Raw genomic sequence first — 24,053 nt, 5'->3', positions numbered from 1 at the left:
TGAGGACATCTTTGATCCAGGAACAGGGGGGTGGGGGAAGGCCTAGGTTGCATAGTTTGCAAACTAGAATGTCCGGGATGATTGTGTTGAACGCTGAGCTGTAGTCAATAAAGAGCAATCTGACGTAGCTCCCACGATGCTCCAGGTGGCTCAGTGCAGAGTGGAGAGCTATGGCGTCTTCAGTGGATCTATTTGCTTTGTAGGCACACAGGTGTGGGTCGAGGGTGGGGGGAAGGCAGGCCTTTATGTGATGTAACACCAGCCTCTCAAAACACTTCATGATCACAGGTGTGAGCGCAATGGGGCGGTAGTCATTAAGGCTGCCTGTGGTTGCTTTCTTAGGAACAGGAATGATAGTGGCAGTTTTAAGGCAAGGTGGGATAACATCAAGTTTCAGGGAGAGATAAAAAATGCTGGTGATATGTTTTTAGTCTCAATTTAAAAATAGTAAGCGTTTCTGCGGACGTGCATGATTTGGGTAGTTTATTCCAGAGTGTCGGGGCATAATAGCTAAATGTTTTTACTCTCGGAACCGATAGCAGACCCGTCCCAGAAGACCTGAGGCACCTTGATGGCTCGTAATTATGCAGGAGTTCAACCATATACTTTGGTCCTAAACCATGTAATGATTTTAAAAACTAGCAATAGTTCTTTAAAATAAATTCTTTGGCCGACTGGAAGCCAATGTAGACTTCATAACCGGACTGATGTGATCCACTCTTTTAGTGTTAGTGAGGACACGTGCAGCAGCGTTCTGAATCAGCTGCAGCTTTCTGATCAATCTTTTAGTTAGCCCTGTGAATACACTAATGAAGCTCAGCGCAAGTTCAGGCAGGAAGACCTATCACTTCGTATTGCGCGTCATGGCAATACTCGCTCCCTTCACTAAAGGATAGGGAGCGCCACTCCCCACTCCTCAGCTAACCTATCACTTCCCTCCATTCACAAGCCTAATCATCACACCTGTTAATCCCTCTATATATGCTCTCCCCTTTTCCATCAGCTGTCTTCCAGGTGTCAACGCGCAAGCAGCAGCAGGGCTTCGTCCCAGCTCCGGGTATTAATTCATCAGCTCCGCAGTCTTGCGGATTAAGCTACAGGGGGCGTTCCCCAGTTGGCTAGCGGTTCTAGCCGGCCACCCCGCAAACCCGGATGCGGAAGAAAAAGACAAGGATACTGAGCTCCACGGAAGTTCCTCCGGTTTAATGGAAATGGGCTACTTCAGGCAAACAATTGACACACGCCTTCAGTCTCTCGAGAGGGCATCACTGGCATCAGGGCCGCTCAAATGCGGCGCTTCCGGCCTTCACGCGGAACGGGCCCTCATCGCTTGCGAAGCTTCACCCACTTCCGGCTTCAACCACAACCCCTCTTGCAGGCAGGCAGGGCTCAAGCTACATCTCATCGAAGCTACTTCTCCTCCCGGCTCAGTAGCAGTACTGGTCTCTAAGTGCGTCTTAGGTGGCAAGCAGGTAGTGATGGCGAGATGAAGCCTTATGAAGCTTTGAAGCTTTCCAGCAATTGGTTCGCAAAGGGTTCATGTCATGAGGCTTCATCATGGGCTTCATTTGAACATAAACCCCTGCTGGTCAAAGCGTGTAAAACTGGCAAATTGGAAATCTTAACAGTTGCGCTCTATCTCATACCGAGTTCCCAATGAGTAAAGCCTTAGAATAACTCTAAACAACGGACATAAAATCCTATTTCATGTTAACAATATTGTTTTCATTCCATTTGAACGACTGCGATTGAAAAGCCTATAGGAGGCTGGTAAACATTGCAAAGAGGGATTCGTATTCTTTAATATTATCCATAAACTTAACCACGTTGTAGCCTGAGAAGGCTAAACCATATCAGGAATACATTTATTAACTGCATTATCTCATTTAGCTGTAGCTTCTATAAGCAAACCCTGCGGTCGTGGGTCGGCTGCTTTCCAGCGAGCCACAGCCCACACGCTGAATCTACCCAAAAAAAAAAACACTGGATATATCTTATCTGCATTTATTCATTTATTTATTCATGTTTTATTCCTACATTTATTTATGCTTGTATCTATTTATACGTATGACATTTTCCGACCTCTATATAAGTGAGGGTCTGAGCTCTTTTAATTCCATCGTGTCACCAGCGGACCCGGGTACAAGAGGGGTAATATGTTTTTTGTTATACATCCATGGGTATATGAGCGTTGTGGCTCAACGGTTCAAATGAATCGCTTCCTGAAGCAGTCACGTGGTATCGACAGGCAGCGAGGTTCGCCTGTCATCGATGACGTCACTGGGCCAAAATGATACAAGCCTCGATACATGCTGCCCATCCGTGGTTTTTGGGGGTTTCTTTCAGGGAGAAAGAGATGTTCATGTAAGATGATAGAAGACAGTCTAATCACCCAACCAGCACATCAGCATCTACGTCTCACGTGGCGTAATTAAACTGCTAATTAAGCTAGTCCTATACCAGGGCTCGATAGTAACGGTTGCCATTGGCAACCATTTGGAAATGTCAACCACTTCTTGGACTTTGGTTGCCATCAGTGGCAACCAGTTTTTAACATAAGAAATAAGGACAGCAAACGTGCACCACAAAATAGATAAATGTTCATATTCGTTTAAGAGTGATATTTAATTGTTGTGACCAGTCGGAACCTGATACTTAAATTGCACGTGCATTGGCGTGATTACAGAGCCAGAAGCGATGCACGTTTACTCGCGTGCGCGGTGCGCCGTGTATTTGTTTTACAACAAAATGGCGAAGCAAAAATAAGTTGCTTGACTGTGATAAAAGTTCAGCCAACACCTCAACTTCTCCAATGAATGTTCAAAGTGATTCAACTGATGGAGCGTAAGGTAAAACCCGAACGAAAAACAAAGAGGAATGTTTTCTATTCACTTCCGGTAAAAGTTCCTTCAAAATAAGAGTCCCGATCTTATTACTACAAAATAAAAGTGCAAAACGAAACTTTACCATAGAAAATGGTTGCATTAAATTATAATCACTCTATAAAAAGGTAACACATTTTAAATATAGTTAGACATATTAAAGGTAATTTACAGCATCAATAATTAATATCAAATGTTTAACTATGAATGGTTTTCATTTATTTAATATTAGAAATGTATTAGTCTGGCCAATCCAAGACTTCATGCTGAAGGGCCAATGGGTCTATGGTGGGGGTCAGCACAAAGGTCAAGAAAACCCACATTTGGAAGGGAGACAACGGATGATCAAGAAACTGGTGACTTGCTCAATTCATTTGTGAGGGATCTATGAAGACAGGACAACAGCAGCACTACTGGTATTTTGTATACCAGCAATTGAGGGTGGACAAGTTTACTACCACTTAGGTTCAAATAAGTGCGTTAATTACTTATTGTAAAGCATTTGAACATTCTCGTGTCACATGTTCATCATTAAGTGGATGTATAACTGTATAGCATCTTAATTATTTAAAATATAAGGTATCAAAAAGGGCAACCGTATTTTCAGTTGGCAACCAAAAGCGGATGCCTGGTTGCCAGCCTGGCAACCACTTTTAAAAGTTAGCGTTGAGCCCTGCCTATATCATGGGTCCTGTCTCAGCATTTACCAAAGCAAATATTATTTCATGCTGCTCATATTGCACTCATATATTTGGTTCATGCTCACATGGCTTATGTTAAGCAGGGTATGATATTCATGCATCATTGTACTCAAGCTAACAGCCGCATTACATTGTCTACATCTCCCTCTTCGCCGGGCATCGGCTCGTGCCGGCTATCCAAGATCTCTCCAGTTTACCTCTGGTAAACATGCATATAACTGGTGGTGGTGTCTTAAGAGCATTTCAGGGCTCGTTCAGGATAGGTGCAGCAAACCTGCCGCAATCAAGGTAATTGTTCCTCTTCCCTACAACAACCGCTTCTCATCCTACATTCGTCCGAACGCCAGTGCCGTGCTGGCTATCCAAAGGTCTCTCCAACCTTCAAATTGGTACGTATGCATATAACTGGTGGTGGTTCTTAGCATGTCAGCACGTATATTCGCCCCGCGGCTCATGTTTATCCTTGCATGTCTAACCCTGTACGTCCAGGTTGTAACCTTCGGGTCTGTATAAAATGTGTCCCTGCCAAGTCAGGTTGCCCCGTACGTCCGGGATGCCCTGTACGTCCAGGATGCCCCGTTCGTCCGGGATGCCCCGTACGTCCGGGAAGCCCTGTATGTCCAGGACGCCCTGTATGTCCAGGATGCCCCGTACGTCCGGGATGCCCCGTATGTCCGGGAAGCCCGGTATGTCCGGGACGCCCCGTATGTCCGGGATGCCCCGTACGTCCGGGATGCCCCGTACGTCCGGGAAGCCCTGTATGTCCAGGACGCCCTGTATGTCCAGGATGCCCTGTACGTCCAGGAAGCCCTGTACGTCCAGGGAGGATGCCTAAATCCCCACATGTATTAACCTCTCTTTTCATCCATAGATTTCCACTGCATCCCACAAGGTAAGATTTCATCACGTTCAGTACTTCATACCTTCACTTCTTTTGGGGGTTCATCGGAAACGGTTCTTCCCTTCCCGAATGACATCCTACAAAACCTGGGCCTAATCGCCAAACACCATTTCATTCACTTGTTATAAACTGTCATCATTATGTTTCATTTATATAATGTGACCCGATAATAAACATGTATTCCATACATCACGTCTCTCCTGATTGAAATGAAGCTCAGCGCAAGTTCAGGCAGGAAGACCTATCACTTCGTATTGGGCGTCATGGCAATACTCGCTCCCTTCACTAAAGGATAGGGAGCGCCACTCCCCACTCCTCAGCTAACCTATCACTTCCCTCCATTCACAAGCCTAATCATCGCACCTGTTAATCCCTCTATATATGCTCTCCCCTTTTCCATCAGCTGTCTTCCAGGTGTCAACGCGCAACCCTCCTCCACCCCTTCGCCTCCTGCTTCCAACTCAGGGCCAAGCTCAACCTTCTCCCTTCCAACCGGACCTAACCACTTATCACCACCACCAGTGTCTAGACCCAGGGGGGTTCATCGGAAACGGTTCTTCCCTTCCCGAATGACATCCTACAAAACCTGGGCCTAATCGCCAAACACCATTTCATTCACTTGTTATAAACTGTCATCATTATGTTTCATTTATATAATGTGACCCGATAATAAACATGTATTCCATACATCACGTCTCTCCTGATTGAATTGCAGTAGTCGAGTCTACTGAAAATAAAAGCATGGACAAGCTTTTAAACCCTTTTGTGACATTAGTTTTTTAATCCTCAATATATTCTTCAGGTGATAATAAGCAGACCTAATGACTGTTGCAATGTGGCTGTTGAAATTCAGGTCTGAGTCAATCACTATACCTAGATTTCTGGCTTTATTAGTGGTTTTGTAGTCTGCCGACTGAAGCTTTGCGATTACTTTTATCGGTCCTTCTTTGCTCCAAAAACAATGATCTCTGTTTTTTGTTTGTTCAGTTGGAGAAAGTTCTGAGTCATCCAGTCAGTGATGTGCTCAATGCACTTGCTCAGTGTTCTAATCGGAGAACAGTCTCCCGGTGTAATTTTAAAATAAATCTGGGTGTCGTCTGGATATATCTGATAGCTTAGATCGCTCTTTTTAATAATTTCAGCCAGAGGTAGCATATACATATTAAAAAGCAAAGGTCCTAAGATGGAGCCTTGAGGTACCCAGCGTAACATATTTGTCAAAGTTGATGTGTACTAAACCAATTTAGAGCTGTTCCTGAAACTCCCACCCAGTTTTCAAGACGGTCTAGCAATATGTTGTGGTCAACAGTATCAAAGGCAGCGCTGAGATCTAATAATACTAAAACTGATATTCTGCCACTGTCTGTGTTTAAATTAATGTCATTTAAGACCTTAGCAAGTGAAGTCTCAGTGCTGTGGTTAGGTCTAAAGCCTGACTGAAACACATCAAAACCGTCATTTAAAAACATGAAATGACTCAACTGTTGAAAAACAACTTTTTCAATAAATTTGCTAAAAAAGGGAGGTTTGATATTGGCCTGTAATTATTCATTACGGTTGTGTCTAAGTTATGCTTTTTTAGGAGCGGTTTAATTACTGCAGTTTTCAGGGCCTGTGGAAATACACCTGATTGAAGAGAGTTGTTTACTATGTGCAGTGTTGGGTGTAACGCGTTACAAAAGTAACGGAGTTACAGTAATATATTACTTTTTGCTGTAACGAAGTAATGTAACGCATTACTAATGAAATTTGGGTAATATATTACCCGTTACAATTCTCAGTAACGCAGTTACACAACACATTTTAACCCGAAATTAAATGGTGTTTTGTTTTTTAAGAATTTACAAATATCGCGAGACATTCCGACACCAGAGAAAAAATGTGCGGGTAGATTAATAAACCTGATGCATTGTTTACTATTGGGTTAAGATGGCGGGAGGAACTTTTGAGCGATGGGTGTTCTCACATTATTATCAGTTCATTAGAGAAAAAGAGAAAAACATAATAGTCAAGTGCAATCTATGTTCGTCGGCAGCAAAGGAATTGTCTACATCAAGAAATAGCACTAGCAACTTAAAGAAACACCTGGACCGGTGCCACGCTAACACTAAGTTAGTCGAGAGATCTGCCGGCTCGGAGAAAATAAAATAAACAGAAGACGTGAGTGCAGGCACGCCAAAGCAACACAAGTTAACATTCTCTCGGTCTTCTATGATTCTGGAACCCCGAGAAGTTAAGAGACTCGTGGCAGAGTATGTTGTGGAAGACATGCAATCTCTGTCAACTGTGGAGTCGCCGGCATTTAGAAAACTTGTCAGCAAAATCCCTGTCAACACCACCAATGACAAGGTAAGCTAACGTTGCAATAGAGACTTTTTAATACAGTAGATTACTGGGCCATGCCGAGGCTGTACTACCATGTTAGCGCCCAGCGACGTAATTGTAATGTTGTTATTTTGTGTGTGTGTGTGTGTGTGTGTGTGTGTGTGTGTGTGTGTGTGTGTGTGTGTGTGTGTGTGTGTGTGTGTGTGTGTGTGTGTGTGTGTGTGTGTGTGTGTGGACTCGCATCTTATTCCACTCGCTTTGTACATGGTTAGCTTAAATGTTATACTGCTGCCTGGTGGTAAAAAGATGCATTGCCTATACATAAGCACCTATCATTACAGTAATATTACCGGTATTTAAATATTATTTAGCCCAGTTATAAATGGAGCATTAGTTTATTATCTAGCATGACTTTAATATCTCTATCTTCTTAATTTTCAGCAAGTGTTGCCAGATAGAAAGACATTTGCCAAAGAGTTGGATAAAGAATATGCTATCATGGAAAAGGAGCTGAGGAAAACTATCGATGCCCAGGATTATGTGTCAACAACGGCAGACATATGGAGTGCTAACAACAAAAGTTTCTTGGGGGTGACTGTGCATTGGATCGATGCAGATACCTTGAAACGAAAGAAGGCTGCGATCGCTTGTAGAAGATTTAGGGGTCGACACACGTACGACGCAATAGCAACAGAGCTGGAGGACATTTTCTCTCAATATGGACTTACCAACGATAAAGTGACTGCATGTGTGACGGACAACGGGAGTAACTTTGTGAAGGCGTTCAAGGAGCATCAGCAGCGGCAAGTGGAGTCCGATGAGGAGGAAGATGAGGTGGATGGCGATGGTGAGGCAGACTTTACAGACCTTCACAGTGTGCTTGCCGCCGCCAAAGATGATAATGCCCAGGACGGGCTATGTGTACTGCCTCCCCATCATAGATGCGCAGCCCATACACTTAATCTAATTGCGAACAATGAGGTTGATAAATGGCTGTCATCTAACGTAGAATCTAGAGCTGTGTATCGTAGTGCTACAGCCAAATGTTCAGCGTTGTGGACGAAGGCCAGCCGCTCCACAGTCGCATCAGAGTTCCTGGAAGAGGTCAGTGGTAGAAAATTGATTGTTCCCACAGTAACAAGGTGGAACTCATACTTTGACGCCTATTCTCGGATCACAGAAATTCCCCTCACTGACATCAATAATATCTGCACACAATTTCAAATGAAATGTATGAACGACAGGGAATACCAATTTCTCAAGGAATACTGTTCCATTATGAAGCCTTTCACAGTTGCACTGGATATCTTACAGGGTGAGGACACTTGTTTTTATGGAACGCTTCAACCAACACTAGAAGTTCTCATGGGAAAAATCTTAGCAATGAAAACTGGCCTATCAGCAATGACCACTGGGCTGCCTGAAGTTATTGTGGGAGCAATCAAAACTCGATTTGCCGCAATAATTGACTCCAAGGAAGCGCTGCTTGCCGCTGTCTCACTGCCTAAGTTTAAGCTGCGTTGGGTAAAAGAAGAAGCCAGAAGAGACTATATCAAGATACTCCTCATGTCAGAGTGTCGTTCCCTAACAACACAAGAGCCTGCAGCCCTCATGCCCGATGTCCCTCAACCTGCTGCTGTTGCCTCCAGCGAGGAGGATTTTTTTGCCTTTGACTTACAGCCCGTTACCACAGCTGATGCGCCCATGTCTGTGGAAACAGAGGTAATGTCTTATTTTAATTCTGCCCCTACGATGGAAAGTCTGCACCAGTTTCCAAGAATTAAAAAAAATCGCGCTCCGCTGTAATGCCCCAACGCCATCCAGTGCACCAGTAGAAAGACTTTTCAGTCTTGGAAATCTTGTGCTCACCCCAAAACGCAACCGTCTCGGTGATGGACGCTTTCAACGCCTTCTCCTGATGCGCTTCAACCGTCATTTCAGTCAAGGCGGTAATGGAATAGGCCAGCCCCCCACCATAGAAAAATAAGTAGGCTATAGGTCAAGGCTTTAAGGGCTTTCATACTTAAATGTATTTTACGAGCATTAATCGGCTGTATTCTACCTCTGTTTTGGCAGTAACAGGTTTCCTGTTTATTTGTTTTATTTTCAATATTCCAATGTGTGTGTTAAATATAGTGGAGCTTCATTCGTTTTGTGAAGTATTTCCTACGAGGCCTTCTTTGTATTTAGATTTGACCAGACTTTGTTTGGTAGCCTATGTTCTAGGCGTTGTTTGGCAAATAGCAGGGCTCCTATTTTTGGCCTACGTTGCATTTAGTAGCAATTTTAAGCAATGTTTGGCTTACATGTTAATAGTGTTGAACTGAAAATGGCTGAGCCGTAAGCTATTCCTTGAGGCATAATCCTTTTCGTATTTTTGATAAAGCTTCTTCTTTGTCCACTAAATACATTCAAACTTCTTGTGCTTGGAACTTGAATTAAATAAAAGAAAGTAACAAAAAGAAAAATATATTGCACACCTTGTCATTTCATAATGTTATAGATTTCATTATAGTGAGCTCTAGCTCTATTGTATTTAATATATATATAGGCCTAGACTTATAAATATTTACAGTATCTCTACTATAATTGACCAGACTTTGATCCTTTGTCTGCTTTAAATAAGTTTATAAGTTGTTAGTAGCCTTAAGGGCCTACACAGTTGTTATGCTATACCACATTGCCATTCACTGGATGTATAATGAGCTGCACTAAACTACATTTTAGCATTTAAAATAACTAGCCATTCTTTTGCGGTTATTTTGGTGAAAGTAACTAAAAAAGTAACTAAAGTAGTGTAACCAGTGCTTGAATTGGAATAAAAAAAGTGCCAGTACTCTAAATCAGCAACAAGTATTTGGCACAAAGTCATAGTATATCCTATAATGCTGGTGGGTTTGTCTCTTTACTGTATATTTTAGAAAGGCTCACTGTACTTAAACAAAACGACTCAGGGTGCATCTGAGATTAGAGGGTTAGGTAAAGTGCTATTTTTATAAGTGGGGAGTGGACCTGACACCCTCTAGTCTAGGGGGGTCCGGGGGCATGCTCCCCCGGGAACATTTTTTTAAATATTGAAGTTAGATGCATCAATCTGGTGCACTTTGAGAGCAAAATGAAGAGATATATGGATACCTCTCAACATCCATAATGAAACAACTGTAAACAGATTTACTTTTTCTTTATGGATATAAAAGAAAGTAAAGCTTGACTCCTACTGGCTGGTTAAATGACTCCTCGTCCCTGAGGCCACTACCAGTTTTTTGTGCCATTTTGTTGGATTTATTTGTCAATAGCGTTGCTGCACAAAGTGATAGCCCTCTAGTTTAAATCTACTACCCGAAAAGAAACATATGGAGATGGGTTACTATTTAAAAAAAATTGCAAATCTATTTGGGAACAGTGGAGCCGGGCCTCAAATCCTATAGGGGGGTCCGGGGGCATGCTCCCCCGGTAAGATTTTTTTTTAAATGTTGGATTTAAATGCATCAATCTGGTGCATTTTGAGGGGGAAATAAAGAGACTACACCAATATGAAACAAAAATGTATACATTTAAATAATCATAAAATCATAAGTACATGGCCATAACCAATAACATACAATATCCACTATGAAAAAACATTGAAACTTGTTTATTTATTTGTTTTTTGTTCATTTATAGTTGTGAGTGTGTCTGGGCTCCTGAATCGGCCTCTCCTGTCTCCCTCCTCTCCCCCTGCTCCTCTTTGAGGCAACAGCAAAGACTAGTTTTAGCTCTCAACAAGTTTATCTTACCTTTTTTCACCTAGTTAACATTTTGTTTGTATTATTCATGCATATTTTACTCATCACTACCCCCTCAAATGGAAATATGTGTTTACATAAATGGTGACCGAACCGTTTGAGACCCACTGAGATAACTTAAACTAAGTTAACTATCTAAAGACTCAGAGAGTAATTTACCTCACCAGAGCTGTAGTTATCAGCCTCTCAGTCTGACAGCAAAGGACTCTCCCTCCACCTTATTGTTGAAACAGTTCCGTATATCCGTTAGCGCAGCTAGCTAGCACCAGATGCTAACAACAATACACGTAACCGGTGCGCGCGCTTTCTCGCTCGCTCGCGCCACACATACACCAACACACACCCTCCCGAGCTTGAATGACACACAGAGACCAATGGAGGGCATTAGTATGATCTGTATGAAAGTGGCAATGTCGGCAGGCCACGTCATGTAGACAGCCACTCACCCTCTGTGAGTCAGAGTCAGACCCACATTTGCGCTGCGTTGCGTTTACAATATATACGTATATTGCCGGCGGCTGAGTACCGGCATTTTACTCAGTAAGAAGTGCCGGTACTACATCGGTAAAAATCAGAAGTGCCGGTACTGCGTACCGGTGAGTACCGGCCCAATTCAAGCACTGAGTGTAACTCATTACATTTCAGAGACAGTAATATTGTAATGTAACTTATTACTTTCAAAAGAGAGTAATAAGTAATATGTAATATATTACATTTTGGAAGTAACTTGCCCAACACTGACTATGTGTAGTATATCTGAGGCCATGCAGGGGAAAACAGTTTTGAAAAATCCTGCATAATATCGAGGCTACAGGAGAAGGATTTCAGATGTTGAATAATGTCTTCCAGGTCATTAGCATTTATCAGACGGAATTGTGACATGATGTCTGGATTGGTTTTAGGTGGACACAGGGACAGTACATTTGCTGTACCTGATGCAGAGGCACTGACTGCTTGTCTAATTTGCATGATTTTGTCAGTGAAGAAGGAGGCAAAATCATGGCAGGCCCTGGTGGATAGAAATTCTGAAGCTACTGACACTGGGGGGTTAGTTAGTCTGTCGACGGTAGCAAATAAAACATGTGAGTTGTTTTTATTTTTGGTAATGATGTCAGAAAAGGAAGACTGTCGTGCCTTTTTTATTAACTGATTATAGACGCAGAGTCTCTTTTTATATATTTCGAAGTAAACTTAGAGATTTGTTTTTCTCCACCTGCGTTCAGTTTTTCTGCACTCAGTTTTTGCTGTTCTCACAGTCATGGCTTTTCTCCATGGAGATTTTTTCTTGCTCGATACTTCCTTTGTTTTAATGGGAGCGATGGCATTCATGAAATTTGTTATTTTAGATTTAAAATGATCAACTAGCTCATTTACTGAGAAGTTAGCATGGGCAATTGAGGGAGTAAAAATCTGGGAAAACATTTCCTCTGTATTTCCATTTAAGTGACGTCTAGTGGTTACCTCTTTCTTAACAGTTGTATGGACGGAAATAGAGCTCTCAAAGAAAACACAGGAATGGTCAGAGAGCGCAACATCAGTCACCACAAGCTTGGCGATGTTCAGACCCTTTGATACAATTAAGTCCAGGGTGTCCACCTTATTGTGCGTCGGACCCTTGACATGCTGAGTCAGTCCAAAATTGTCGATAACACAAAACAGTTATTTAGCCCCTCTGTCCTCAGGGTTGTCAACATGGATATTAAAATCACCAACAATGACTAGACGGTCAAAGTCAATACACACTATAGACAATAACTCGGTAAAATCATCACAAAAGCTTGCACAGTATTTGGGTGGTCTGTAGATGTTTAGGAAAAGAGCTCGAGAGGAGCATTTCAGCTGAAGGGCCACATATTCAAAAGAAGCAAAGTTTCCATACAGAGTCTGCTTGCATTGAAATAAGTCATTAAACAAAATAGCTACTCCACCCCCTTTCTTATGCAGTCTTGCATGACTCATAGAACTAAAGTTGGGAGGAGTTGATTCTATAAGAACAGCAGTGGCGTTTTCTCCTGGAGGCCAAGGGAAGCTAGGCTTCCCCTGTTTTTTCGGATTGTAGTTATAATTTTAATAAATAAATAAAAACACTTCGTTTAGTTTCGGAAATTCTTTGTTCTGTGTAGCTGCAGGCCCGTCTCTCCCCAATTCTCATTGACTATTTTACAAAGAGTGAAACAGCGCCCCTCTAGATGTTATGGTGAAACAGTAGATTGCACTCTCTGTTGCGAGAGGAGGCCAGCCGAAATTGGCTTCCCTTGGTGAAAAAAAAGGAGGGATTGACCAATCAGATGAGGCTCGCGTCATGCCCCTGCCAACCTGTGATTGGTCAGGGCCATGCCAAGGGAAGCCAGAGGTGGCTGTCTTCCCTTGCCTCACAATCCAATCAAATCGCATCAACTGAGTGGCGCAGTGACGCGTCCTAAAACCCGGAAGTAACGGCCCGTCTACACTACAGTCATAAAAAAATCTTGAAGCTGGGCGTGTCTGAGGCTTGGCGATTTCTCGCGCCCAAGGCGACCAACAACCACTCAGGAATCTCCCAGGAATCTCCCGCCCGCCCCCGGCATACAAAGCCTGTCCATTCAATGTTAAAACAAAGTAAACTGGATATAAACTCCCCAAACAGGTGAAAACCTACCGGTTTCACCAACTGTCTCTGCCACCTCCCGCCATGCCTTGTTCCTCCGGTTTAGGTCCCGGTAGGTGAACAGAGTACAGTCATACAGGACTGGGACACTTGCCACGGCAAGGATTAATTTATCCTCCATTTTATGACATATGGAAAATAGTCAAGACCTGCGGTATCAGACTACACGCGGTTTGATTGGCTAGCGCTTGTACACGCGGGAATTGCATAAACGGGATTTGATTGGCTGATGCCAAGCATCGAGCCTCAAAAGTTGAACATTGTTGAACATTGTTCAACTTTTGATGCCGATAGATGCTCGTGATGCTTGCAAAGCCATGCCATGCTCCCCAAAATGCAGTTCGGCGAAGATTACAAATCTTCTACGTCACCCCATTCAAGTGAATGGGCGAAGCGTTGAAAGCATTTTTCGATGCCTGTAGTGTAGACGGGCCGTAAGCTGCGCTCGGTTTCCCTCAACAAAAAAGCAATGGGATTTCTCCACAGGGTTTTGGAAAATAGCTCGAAATAAGGTCAGTGGAAAACTAACCTGTTTGATAAATCCACGTTTTGTGTCGGATAATATCCACATGTCTACCCTACTTTTATAATTTTCGAATCATAAATCTTATCAATAGAAGATAGATAGCGTCACTGCACCACTCTCATAGAAAGTAGCAAGCAACTGAAGCAAGTGCAAGTATGGAGGGTGGAGATTTGGAGTATTTAATCAAAAATAATTGTACTAAACTTCCGCTGCAGCAGCAACAACAAATACAATCTGATGACAGGCCAATGCCCAAACTGGAGCTGTGTACAGCGAGGAAAAAAGGAGCAAACCGGACGTAAAACGTTAAAGGTCTCCTGATTTAGTTTGTGAATGAATGCTTATTAGAGTTTCGGCTGGAGAGTGCGTGCGGACCTGTCGGTTAGATAACAGGCGTCTGTAAGTCCTGCATCTGTATGATACAAATGTGTGTAAAATGATACCGGGTGCTGTAATCACTCATCTGGTTACGTTATTACATTGACCACCACACCCCGACCCAAAAGAAAGGACGTATTATTGGCTTCCCCTAATTTTTTCCCCACGCCACGCTACTGAAGAACAGCTGCACTGTTGTTTTGGTCTAACCAAGTTTCAGTTAAAAACATAAAATCCAGATTATGCTGGGTGATAAAATCATTGATTAAAAATGATTTACCTGCTACAGACCTGACATTTAATAGAGCCAGTTTAAATGTGTTATATATACTCTGACCGCCCGTGATAGACCGTGGAGCACGCGGAACTTCTGTTAAATTCGACAAACTCAAACAGACCCTTTTGGACTTTCTTTTTCCAACCTGAGTCACCAACCTTCTGTGTATGTTGGTTAAAACTGAAATGGGTCGCTGTACTGGCATAGAAGCCTCTGGTCGTTGGGTGGCGCCAGAGAGCGAGATGGCAGGCATCAGCGGCATCAAGGAAGAAGAAAAGTTTCTAGCAGTAGAAACGGTGGCCTGATATGGCATCGCTGGAAAGGGGGGCGTGTGGAAATGGAGTGGAAATAGTCAGAGAGACGTCTGAACAGCTTGCTGCATGTTAGCCGTGCGGCTACCCAACCTGCTGGGGTGGATTCCATCAGTGTTGAAGAGGGCGGGTCGGTCCCAGAATAGATTCAAATTGTCAATAAAACCTAAATCGTGAGCTCTGCAGGCGGATTGGAGCCAAAGTGGAGGCTGAGGATCCTACTGAAACGCCCTGCTCCGCAGGCCAGCGTTGGGATCGGACCTGAGAAAGAAACCGACTTTTCACAGCTCCGTAGAAGATTAAAAAGTTTCTCAAAATCATTTTTTGTCAGCTCTGACTGCTGGCTGGCTGTGTCATTCGACCCAACGTGGACAATTAGTCGATTGACAGATGACGGGAGTGAGTGCAGCAGCCCCGGGAGTTTATCCAGGATTACCGGGACTGTGGCTCCAGGGAGGCAGCGTGTGGCTGCATTGAAGAATCTGATGTTTCTGGTTATGGAATCCCCGATTATTAATGTGGTTGGGGCGAAAAGGGGACGAGGAGGTGCCGGTGATTGAGGGTGTGGTGACCGAGCAGGAGAGTGTTGTAGTGAGACAGTAACAGCTGGGCTGGGAGAGGATTTCCTTGCCGGCTCAGGGCCCGGAAAACTTCCCGAGTGTCTCAGCACGGCCTCTTTGAGGAGATCGCCAGACGGGATGAGGGACTCCGAGTTGACTTCACAGTGGCCTGGGAAGCAGCACAAATACTGTCGGCTGCCGGCGCAGGAGTTGCAGTGTCGGCAGGCTGTAGATCTGGACTGGTCAGTGCCGCGGGAGCATCAGCTGGATGGACCGGATCGTCTGACAGGGTCGTGAAGCAGTTCTGTAGGCGAGGCGGTGAAGTCTCCCCATTCAATAAGCTCCTGCGCACCACCTCAGACCACGACTGCTGATGGCCAGGTGTCGAGAAGTCAGAAGACCGTGGACAGATGGAAGGATCCCACAGAACTGTGTCATGGACAGTGGTGTAGTGGGCGTTGGACACGGGGGTACGCCGTACCCCCACTTATTTGGAGCATGATCTTTTTTTTAATAGTCTAATATAAAATCATTGCCAGTGTTATCAGTTGCAAGTGTGTATTTGTTTTAATAATGACAAACGCATAATACATTTCACAGTAATTATAATAACAAATTAAAACGATTTCCTTAAAAAATGATGATTCCGCATCACGCTCGTGACCCCGCGGCGAGCTGGGGGTGTGTCAGTGATGTGGCGGCAGCTCTTTCCCTCAAGAACGCTACCAAGAAAGCTCTACTATGGCAGGCAAACATTCTATACTTGACTTCTTTTCTAAAAAGAATATCATACACAAAAAGAAAGAGGCTAGCAGCACCGAAGCTACAAGTGAAGCTGCTGATGTGGATAATGCTAGCACTAACGTCAACGTTAGCTATGCTAGCAACGTTCCCCTAGCTAGCTCAAGCTCACCTTTCCCAGATGAATGGACGGAGGAGATGTGGCGGAGGAAACAAGAGGAATACCCGTGGATAGACTTCAAAGCTGGGAAACTGGGCTGCAAAGTTTGTTCATCCATTTCGGATGTATCAGTCTTCAAAACGCAAGGTGTGTGTGTGTGAAAAAAAACAGCGCTGTCTGCTTATTTGCAATGTAGGCTAGACCTAATCAGAATAATTTCATTTTGTTTTATTCTTATCTAAAAACAGAGAGATGATAGCTCATATATGAGACTTCAAAGGTCTTTTATTTTGAAACTACATCAGATTGTCCTGATTCTCTCTGAGTGACTAGATGGGGTGTCCTGCTATCACCCTGGAGTAAAATAAGTCTTTGATAATTTGACAGTTTCTTATTTATTCTTGTATAAAAACAGAAGGACGATAGCCCATATATGAGACTTCAAAGGTTTTTTATTTTGAAACTCTACATCAGATTGTCCTGATTTTCTCTGATTGGCTAGATGGGGTCCCCTGCTATCACCCTGAAGTGAAATAAGTATTTGATTGACTTCGAGTGACTCTTTGATTATGGACGGTTTCCATTAAATAATAATACAAATATTGATGGACAGTATATATAATTTGAGATTTTAAACAGCATACATTTTAAATTGTGCTTTAGAAAGTAATGTTATTTTAGGAGTGTTGTGAGATGGTGTCAACATCAATTGAAATTAGTCACCCAGTGGAAATGTCAGATATGTCTTCATAACTGTATACTTACATTTTACATTCACTCAGGGGGGTGCTAGGGGAGCATGCAAGCTTAGCAGACTCTTCACGCTAACGAAGGATCACTTCTAGGTAGGGTTGGGAGGGTTACTTTGTCAATGTAATCAGTTACTGAATACTGAATACATGCTCTGAAAGTAATCAGTTACGTGTCTTACAAATGTAACGTATTCAGATTACTTTTACAATACTTTTGGAATACTTTATTTTTCCATAACAGATGGGTATGTTTTGGTGAACAGGAGACACTTATTTTACTGTTTTAAAGGCTTATCAAGAACTCAAACACAACATCTTGGTGTCATTCTGGACAACTCCCTCTCATCTGCACCTCACATAAAAAACATCACCCGGACTGCATTCTTTGTACTGTCTTAAAACCTTTCCTTGGAATATGTTATGAATTATAAGGTGTCCTTGCGTGCTTTGAAAGGCGCCCCTAAATAGAATGAATTATCATTATTATTTATTATCTGAACCGATATAATAACTTTTAAAACTTTTTCCAGTCACTTGCCCCATGCATTCAGCAGCAGCAGGCCATTCACTTTGATCCCGTTATCAAATGTCATAATTTCGACAATAAATAAATGCTACATAAACGTTATCTTGCACATTTTATCCAACCATCTCCGTTTCTAACTTTCAATATATTTTAAAAGAGATCTCTCTCATATCTGCGTGCGGGGGTGGGGCCTCACAGACACGCTGCATCTCTCTGTCGCTCACAGACATGCTGCAGCGCTGTTCAGTGTGCACACAGTTCTGCCGGTAATAAATATTACATTTTGTGAGGAAACTTTTCCAAGTATTCCAAAATGTATTCACTTCAGGTTTACGAAAGTAACTGTAATCAAATTACTCGTTTTTCAAATGTAACGCCAGCTGAATACAGTTAGCCTACTTGATTTTTGCTCCTGCCTCTCTGTTGGACTCTGTCGCAGCGGGGCTACTGCTGTGGTGCGGAGCGCATTAACCAGACTTTTCACAACGAAGGATCAATTCTTTTTCAAGGAAGGGAAGGTTTCGCAGTACGCAGTCTACTGACCCGCAGCTGCTGCCTCCCTGTTGGACTCCGATACTGCACCTTACTCACGAGACGTTGTAAAAAAAAAAAATGGGTGGGAGGCGAACGCAGTAACCACTCCGCCAACGCCACAGTCACCCTCGTCGTGCAGGCCGGATGAGAATGTCTGGCGGGCCGGATGTGGCCCGCGGGCCGCCAGTTGGTGGTCACTGATCTAGGCTATCTATTTGCGTACCGCAATTCAACGACTTGACTGTGTTTTCCGAAGTGGGGGCTGGCTTGACCGCAGTCTGTTACCCCAGTGTTTCCTGACATGAAACATTTTATTTCACCTTGCTATGTATTTTTAACGTATATTAAAAAACGGGAATAGTTTCAACCGGGGACAGGCCAATACAAACGGGGACGTCTGGTCACCCGAGCTTAGTTGCAATACTGTTGCTCAAGCATTTATGCAACTTAGGCCTATAAATTGTTTATGTAATTTATGTGCCAGTGTGTCCATGGTTTTGAGTCTGTGTGTGTTGAGCGCAACGCCGTCTGCTTTTTGCAGTACAGTAACTAAAGTAGGACTAAGCATACCGGTAGTTTCTGTGGACCTGTCTGTCAGTTTTTATTGTGTTATTGTTACTTCTACTTACTTCTAGAACCATATTGTCTCCATACTTCTCCCCACACTTGACCCGTTCCAGTTTGCTTACCGCCCTAACCGCTCTACAGAGGACGCTATCTCCTCTGTAGAGAAAAAAAAGCATCGTCACCCACCACTCCACATCAACGGCACAGCAGTGAAGAATACAGACAGCACCAAGTTCCTGGGGGTGCATATCACAAGCAGTCTGACCTGGTCCACTCACACTACATCACTATTTAAGAAGGCACAGCAGCGCCTACACTTCCTGCACAGGTTGAGAAGAGCACAGCTCCCCCCTCCCATCCTCATCACGTTCTACAGAGGAACCATAGAGAGCGTGCTGACCAGCGGCATCTCCATCTGCTCGAGAGACTGCAACGCCAAAGACTGGAAGTCTCTGCAGAGAGTGGTCAGGACAGCAGAGAAGATCATCAGAGTTTCTCTCCCTCCCATCAGAGACACCGCTCAGAAACGCTCCCTGACAAAAGCCCAGAACATTTTTAAAGACCCCACTCATCCTCACCATGCTCTGTTCTCCCTGCTGCCCTCCGGCAAGAGGTTCAAGAGGCATTAAGAGCAAAACAGTCAGATTCTGTAATAGCTTTTTCTCCCATGCCATCAGACTGCTGAATATTAAGTAGACCAGTAACATAGAGATTACATTACGCTGTGTAAAGCGCATATATTTTCTATATAGTATGTCTATTTTATTCCAGCCCAGATTTAAACTCTTGGCAAGACAAGCTCGAGTTGAATTCTCGCACTGAATAAAAAAAAGTGGGTGAGGGACTGCAATATAAGAGGGAAAGAAAGAGAAACTTTAAAACTGTTCAATTGTTATGATGTGTAAAGACTGATATTGTTCTATAATCGTCTGAAACTGTTAAGTCATGATGTGAAACAGTGAACAAAGAAAAACGGAAACTCAAGCTGCTGCTACACTTTATTTTATTTATCTAAAATTAAGCACTTTTAAGATGTACATATTTTCAAAAGCTATTTTATTTATTTTCTCTATTTTATTTTTAAATGCAGCCCGAGAGGAACATTACACATATCCACAGTATTTACTGTATATCTGTAGAGTTCTATGTTAATTGACAATAAATATTGTTGTTTATGAATTGTAATTCCTTTATTTGATTGGCAGTCAGTTGTTGATTACATGCAGACGTTGATAAAGCTGCAGGCTACTTCAATATATATCACACTAATTTATAAAGCAAGTTAGACATTTTGATGTTCCGGACCTTTGCATGGGGACATTTTCTCTAACTGGACCTCGTTGAATTTTAGTTGAATTCCCCTTGTGTAGATGAAGGATGTGTCAGGATGTAGAACTCTTGTGTGAACATTGGATAAAGCCAGGTTCATATTCTTGTTTCCTGTTGTTGACATATTAGAGTCAAAGGTTTGCCCAGGGGTAAATATCTTTGTGTTGCGCCATAAATCAGAAAATACTCCATTGAAAAAGTCATTTCCTGCATTTTTCTACTGATAAAGTGTGATATAAATAATGTACAGGCTTTCAGATTGCTGTAGTTCACTAAACAGAGACATTAACGACATGTTTGGTGTTGAAAATGTCAGAAAAAGTGAAAGAATGGGAGATAAATATCCCCAAATCTCAAAATTGTATTATATTTTGTGTGTGTTTTTGGTCCTCTTTCAGTTGAGACACTGTAGGTGAAGGGTGCTTCAGGAAAAGACCAAACACTGGATGTCTTTCAGTCGCCAACATGTTTTTTCGAGACACTGATATTAACAGGGAAACCCTGCAGGACTCAAATGCCTCGTCTCTGTTCCCTTAAAGGCCCTGTGAAGTGTGCACCTGTGCATGATCTGTTATGCTAATACGTATAGTAATGACCAAAATTGTCCATTGGAACCCATATCAAAAAATGTTGGAATAGCAACAAATTCTACGAGTTTTGAATTTTCCGGGGAAATCTGCAGTCGACCTTCGCCTTCGTGGGCGTGGCTTGCGATCTACTGCGTGACGTCACGAGATGGACGCCGCCGCACTGTTTACATTCACCACCGTTCGTTTTTTCTCTTTTTCAAAGTCTAATTTCTCAACGTTTTTGAGCTAGTATTTTCCTAGAAAGTGTGTCGGAGTCGACTGGAAGTGATTGCCAATCGAGAAAACCTGACAATGGAGGCGACAGTGAAGAAAGAGGGATGAAAAACACAGGGGAAACGATGCATTGCCGCTGGCTGTAGTAATGTCAAGTCTGCCGAAGTGGCGATGTTTCTGTTCCCAAAAGATGAAGGTGAGCCTGGCTGGTGTCATTGTTTCGTAGATTCTTTGATTGATCATGATAAATAAAGGCCAGTGGTCGATTCAAGAGAGAGCGAAAGAGAGACTGACAGAGTTACAGGGTTGTTGTTAGCATCTGGTGCTAGCTCGGAGCTGTTAGCATCTGGTGCTAGCTCGGAGCTAACGGAGATTAGCTGTTTCAACAATAAGGAGAGGGAGAGTGCTCTCCTGTGGGACTGAGAGAGATAACGTCAGCTCAGGGAGGTAAACTGTAGCCTAAGTTATCTCAGTGGGTTTGGTCATCTATGTAAACAAATATTTCCATCTATGTAATATTAGTTGTATAAAATAGGTTAAGAAATCCTTCCAATGTTTTTTGATTATTGAAATATATGTTTCATATGAGTGTTGAGAGCTGTATCCATACATCTCTTAATGTTGCCCTCAAAGTGCACCAGATTGATCACTTTCCTCATCTATCCTGTCCGAAAAGCTGTCCAAATCAATCATTTCTCTCACACTAGTATCACTTTCCAGAGTCTCCGCCATGTTTACAATCGCAACTGGGTACATCTTGTGACGTCACAGCCACTATCGTCTGCAACTTCCGTTAGGCTCAGACGGCCAAATTAATAATTCATTAATTCATTAATTATGAATTATTAAAAATTATTTTCGCCATGAACAGGCACAATGATATGTAAGGAATGAAACTGCCATTTCATTTTGGTGCAAAAACATGCACTTCACTGGGCCTTTAAACTCCTTTGGGAGTGATTACCCATCAGCCCCGGGGGTAACGCTGACCATACACTCCATCTCACTGCTGCTGAGGGCAGCTGGGACCCATAGGGAGGAGACCAAACCAAAATCAGTACAGACACACACACAGAGGTGGTGAAACACACCAGAACCCACACAAATCACTGATCATCAGTCCTGCACAGTGAGATGCTCTGTAGTCTCATGAACTACCATGTGTTCTTCAGGTACCACAGAACAAGACAAAACATCTAGCCGAGAACAGAATGTACCACATAATACAGATTTGTATATTCTTCGAGATATATCAGTGGTGGGTCTCGGAATTAAAATTCACTGGCTCATCTGCTCATCATGTATGACTGCATTATTTATTTAAGACGCAAAATGCTTCTGACTTCTGAATCATCCAAAGTCTTCTTTTGGTTTAGCTTCCTCAAACCTGAAAACTCTGGGAGTTGTATTCAGCCTTGACACCAGGATGATGTACTCTGACTCTTTGTTCATGTTTCTACATCATGTTGTGTTTGCAGTGAAGACCATTCTGTTCTATCCACATGTATAGCTGTACACAACCAGTTCTAGCTCCACTTACCAAAGGTACTTCTGCAGAATGTAAAGAAAATCAGTGACAGAAAGAAGTGTTGCAACAGAGAAAAAGGAGTAAAAACTGAAACAAAACACAGGTAGAGTGTATTGTCAGAATAATACATTATTAATTTTCCCGTCGGGGGTCGCCAGTCTCTGGCACTGCTATTTTGGGGGTCGCGGCTTGAAAAGCCTCACCATACTTAATCCTAGACAGTAGCACATAGTATATATTGTACGACTTTGTAATTTTTGAATGTTGATATTTATTCGCTCATAGCCTACTGTGCCTTTCACGCAGACAATAAAATTGAATTTTGAAATAACAAATAGGTTTATGTTTCAAGTTTATTTGCATTAAAAACATGTGTGTTTAAACCCTTCTGTTCAAAGTTGATATTTTGTTTCTTAAAACATTGCTGTTTGCCATTTAAAATTTTGATTGAAGAAATTAAAATGTAGGTCACTGACGTGGAGCTTTAGGCCTGCTAAAAAGCAGCTTTATCTTGCTTGATGACTGTCTCTCTTTTAAACTTCATGTCAATAACCTGCTTAAAAAACTGAGGGTTAGGCTAGGTTTCTTTTTCAGGAATAAGTCCTGTTTCTCACTTGAGGCCAGGAAAAGGCTAGTCACTGTGACCTTTTTACCTGTGCTGGACTATGGTGATCCTCTGTATATGAATGCACCTGCCAACTACCTGAGCAAACTAGATGCTGCGTATCATAGTGCTCTGAGATTTGTCACAAACTGTAAAGCACTTACTCATCACTGTACATTGTATACCAAGGCAGGTTTACCATCACTCACTGTACGGAGGCTCAGTCACTGGTACACTTTTATCTATAAAGCTATGTTGGGCAAACTCCCGTATTATATCTGTTCATTGATAAAGCAGAAAGTTGCAAGCAGCTATTGTCTGCGATCACAGGATATAGTCTTGTTAGATGTGCCAAGAGTAAGGACTGTCTTAGGTAAGACAGCTTTTATGTGCGCAGCTCCACTTGCTTGGAACAGTCTACAGGCAAAATTGAAATTGAGCATTTTTATTTCTCTGAATGTATTTAAGGCATGTCTAAATGAAATGCTTTCTGACACTCTGGGTATTTGTAAATGTTGAATATGTAAATATGATATCCTCTGTTGTTTGTATGTTGTTTTTATGTTTCATGTGGAACTAAATGATGCAGGTCTCCCTTGTAAATGAGATCGATGATCTCAAGGGACCAATCTGTCTAAATAAAGGTTTGAAATGAAATGAAATGCTTTAAAAAAAAATTTTAGTTTCAGTTTTGAAGAGTGGATATGGACGTTAAATTCACAAATTAGTATGAATAATCTTAAACAAGAACAGGATCTTGAGCCATGATTTAAAGTACAGATACATTCAGAATGCATGACGATTCCTTTAAAAGTTTTGTAATAGACCCCTAGTACTCTTAATTTATAAATTAATAATAATAAATGTGAATGATTGAGCTCATTAGTGGCCTGACTTGCCCTCCTAATTTGGTCTAAAAAAAGTAAATGATGATCATTGTGAAGGGTTGTCCAGCCCATATCAATAATATACCAAACTACAGGCTAATGTGAGATTCAGAAATTAGTTTTAAAAATCATGTCTTTATGTTATAGTAGGCCTACCTTACATGAACCTGTTTGAAACCTTAATGAACCCATGATGTGATTATGTACACTGAACAAAAATATAAGCGCAACACTTTTGTTTTTGCTCCCATTTTTCATGAGATGAACTCAAAGATCTAAAACATTTTCTATATGCACAAAATAACCATTTCTCTCAAATATTGTTCACA

At 42.4% G+C, this 24,053-nt stretch overlaps 2 protein-coding genes across 2 annotated transcripts in view; one reads left to right on the top strand and one right to left on the bottom strand.

Moving 5' to 3' along the window:
- LOC307039451 (receptor-type tyrosine-protein phosphatase gamma-like) overlaps positions 1-24,053 on the bottom strand; it is a 1,005,384-nt gene that overhangs the window by 668,781 nt on the left and 312,550 nt on the right. The window lies entirely within an intron of this gene.
- On the top strand, positions 580-11,884 carry LOC307039446 (uncharacterized protein). Its single transcript, XM_079681541.1, has 2 exons — positions 580-6,833; positions 7,251-11,884. The coding sequence occupies exons 1-2, from the start codon at positions 6,696-6,698 to the stop codon at positions 8,613-8,615; spliced, it is 1,503 nt and encodes a 500-aa protein (XP_079537667.1). The 5' UTR covers positions 580-6,695; the 3' UTR covers positions 8,616-11,884.

Source organism: Notothenia rossii, assembly GCF_949606895.1.
Source record: "Notothenia rossii genome assembly, chromosome: 5".
Taxonomy (NCBI): domain Eukaryota; kingdom Metazoa; phylum Chordata; class Actinopteri; order Perciformes; family Nototheniidae; genus Notothenia; species Notothenia rossii.
This window is presented reverse-complemented; position numbering and strand designations above follow the sequence as displayed.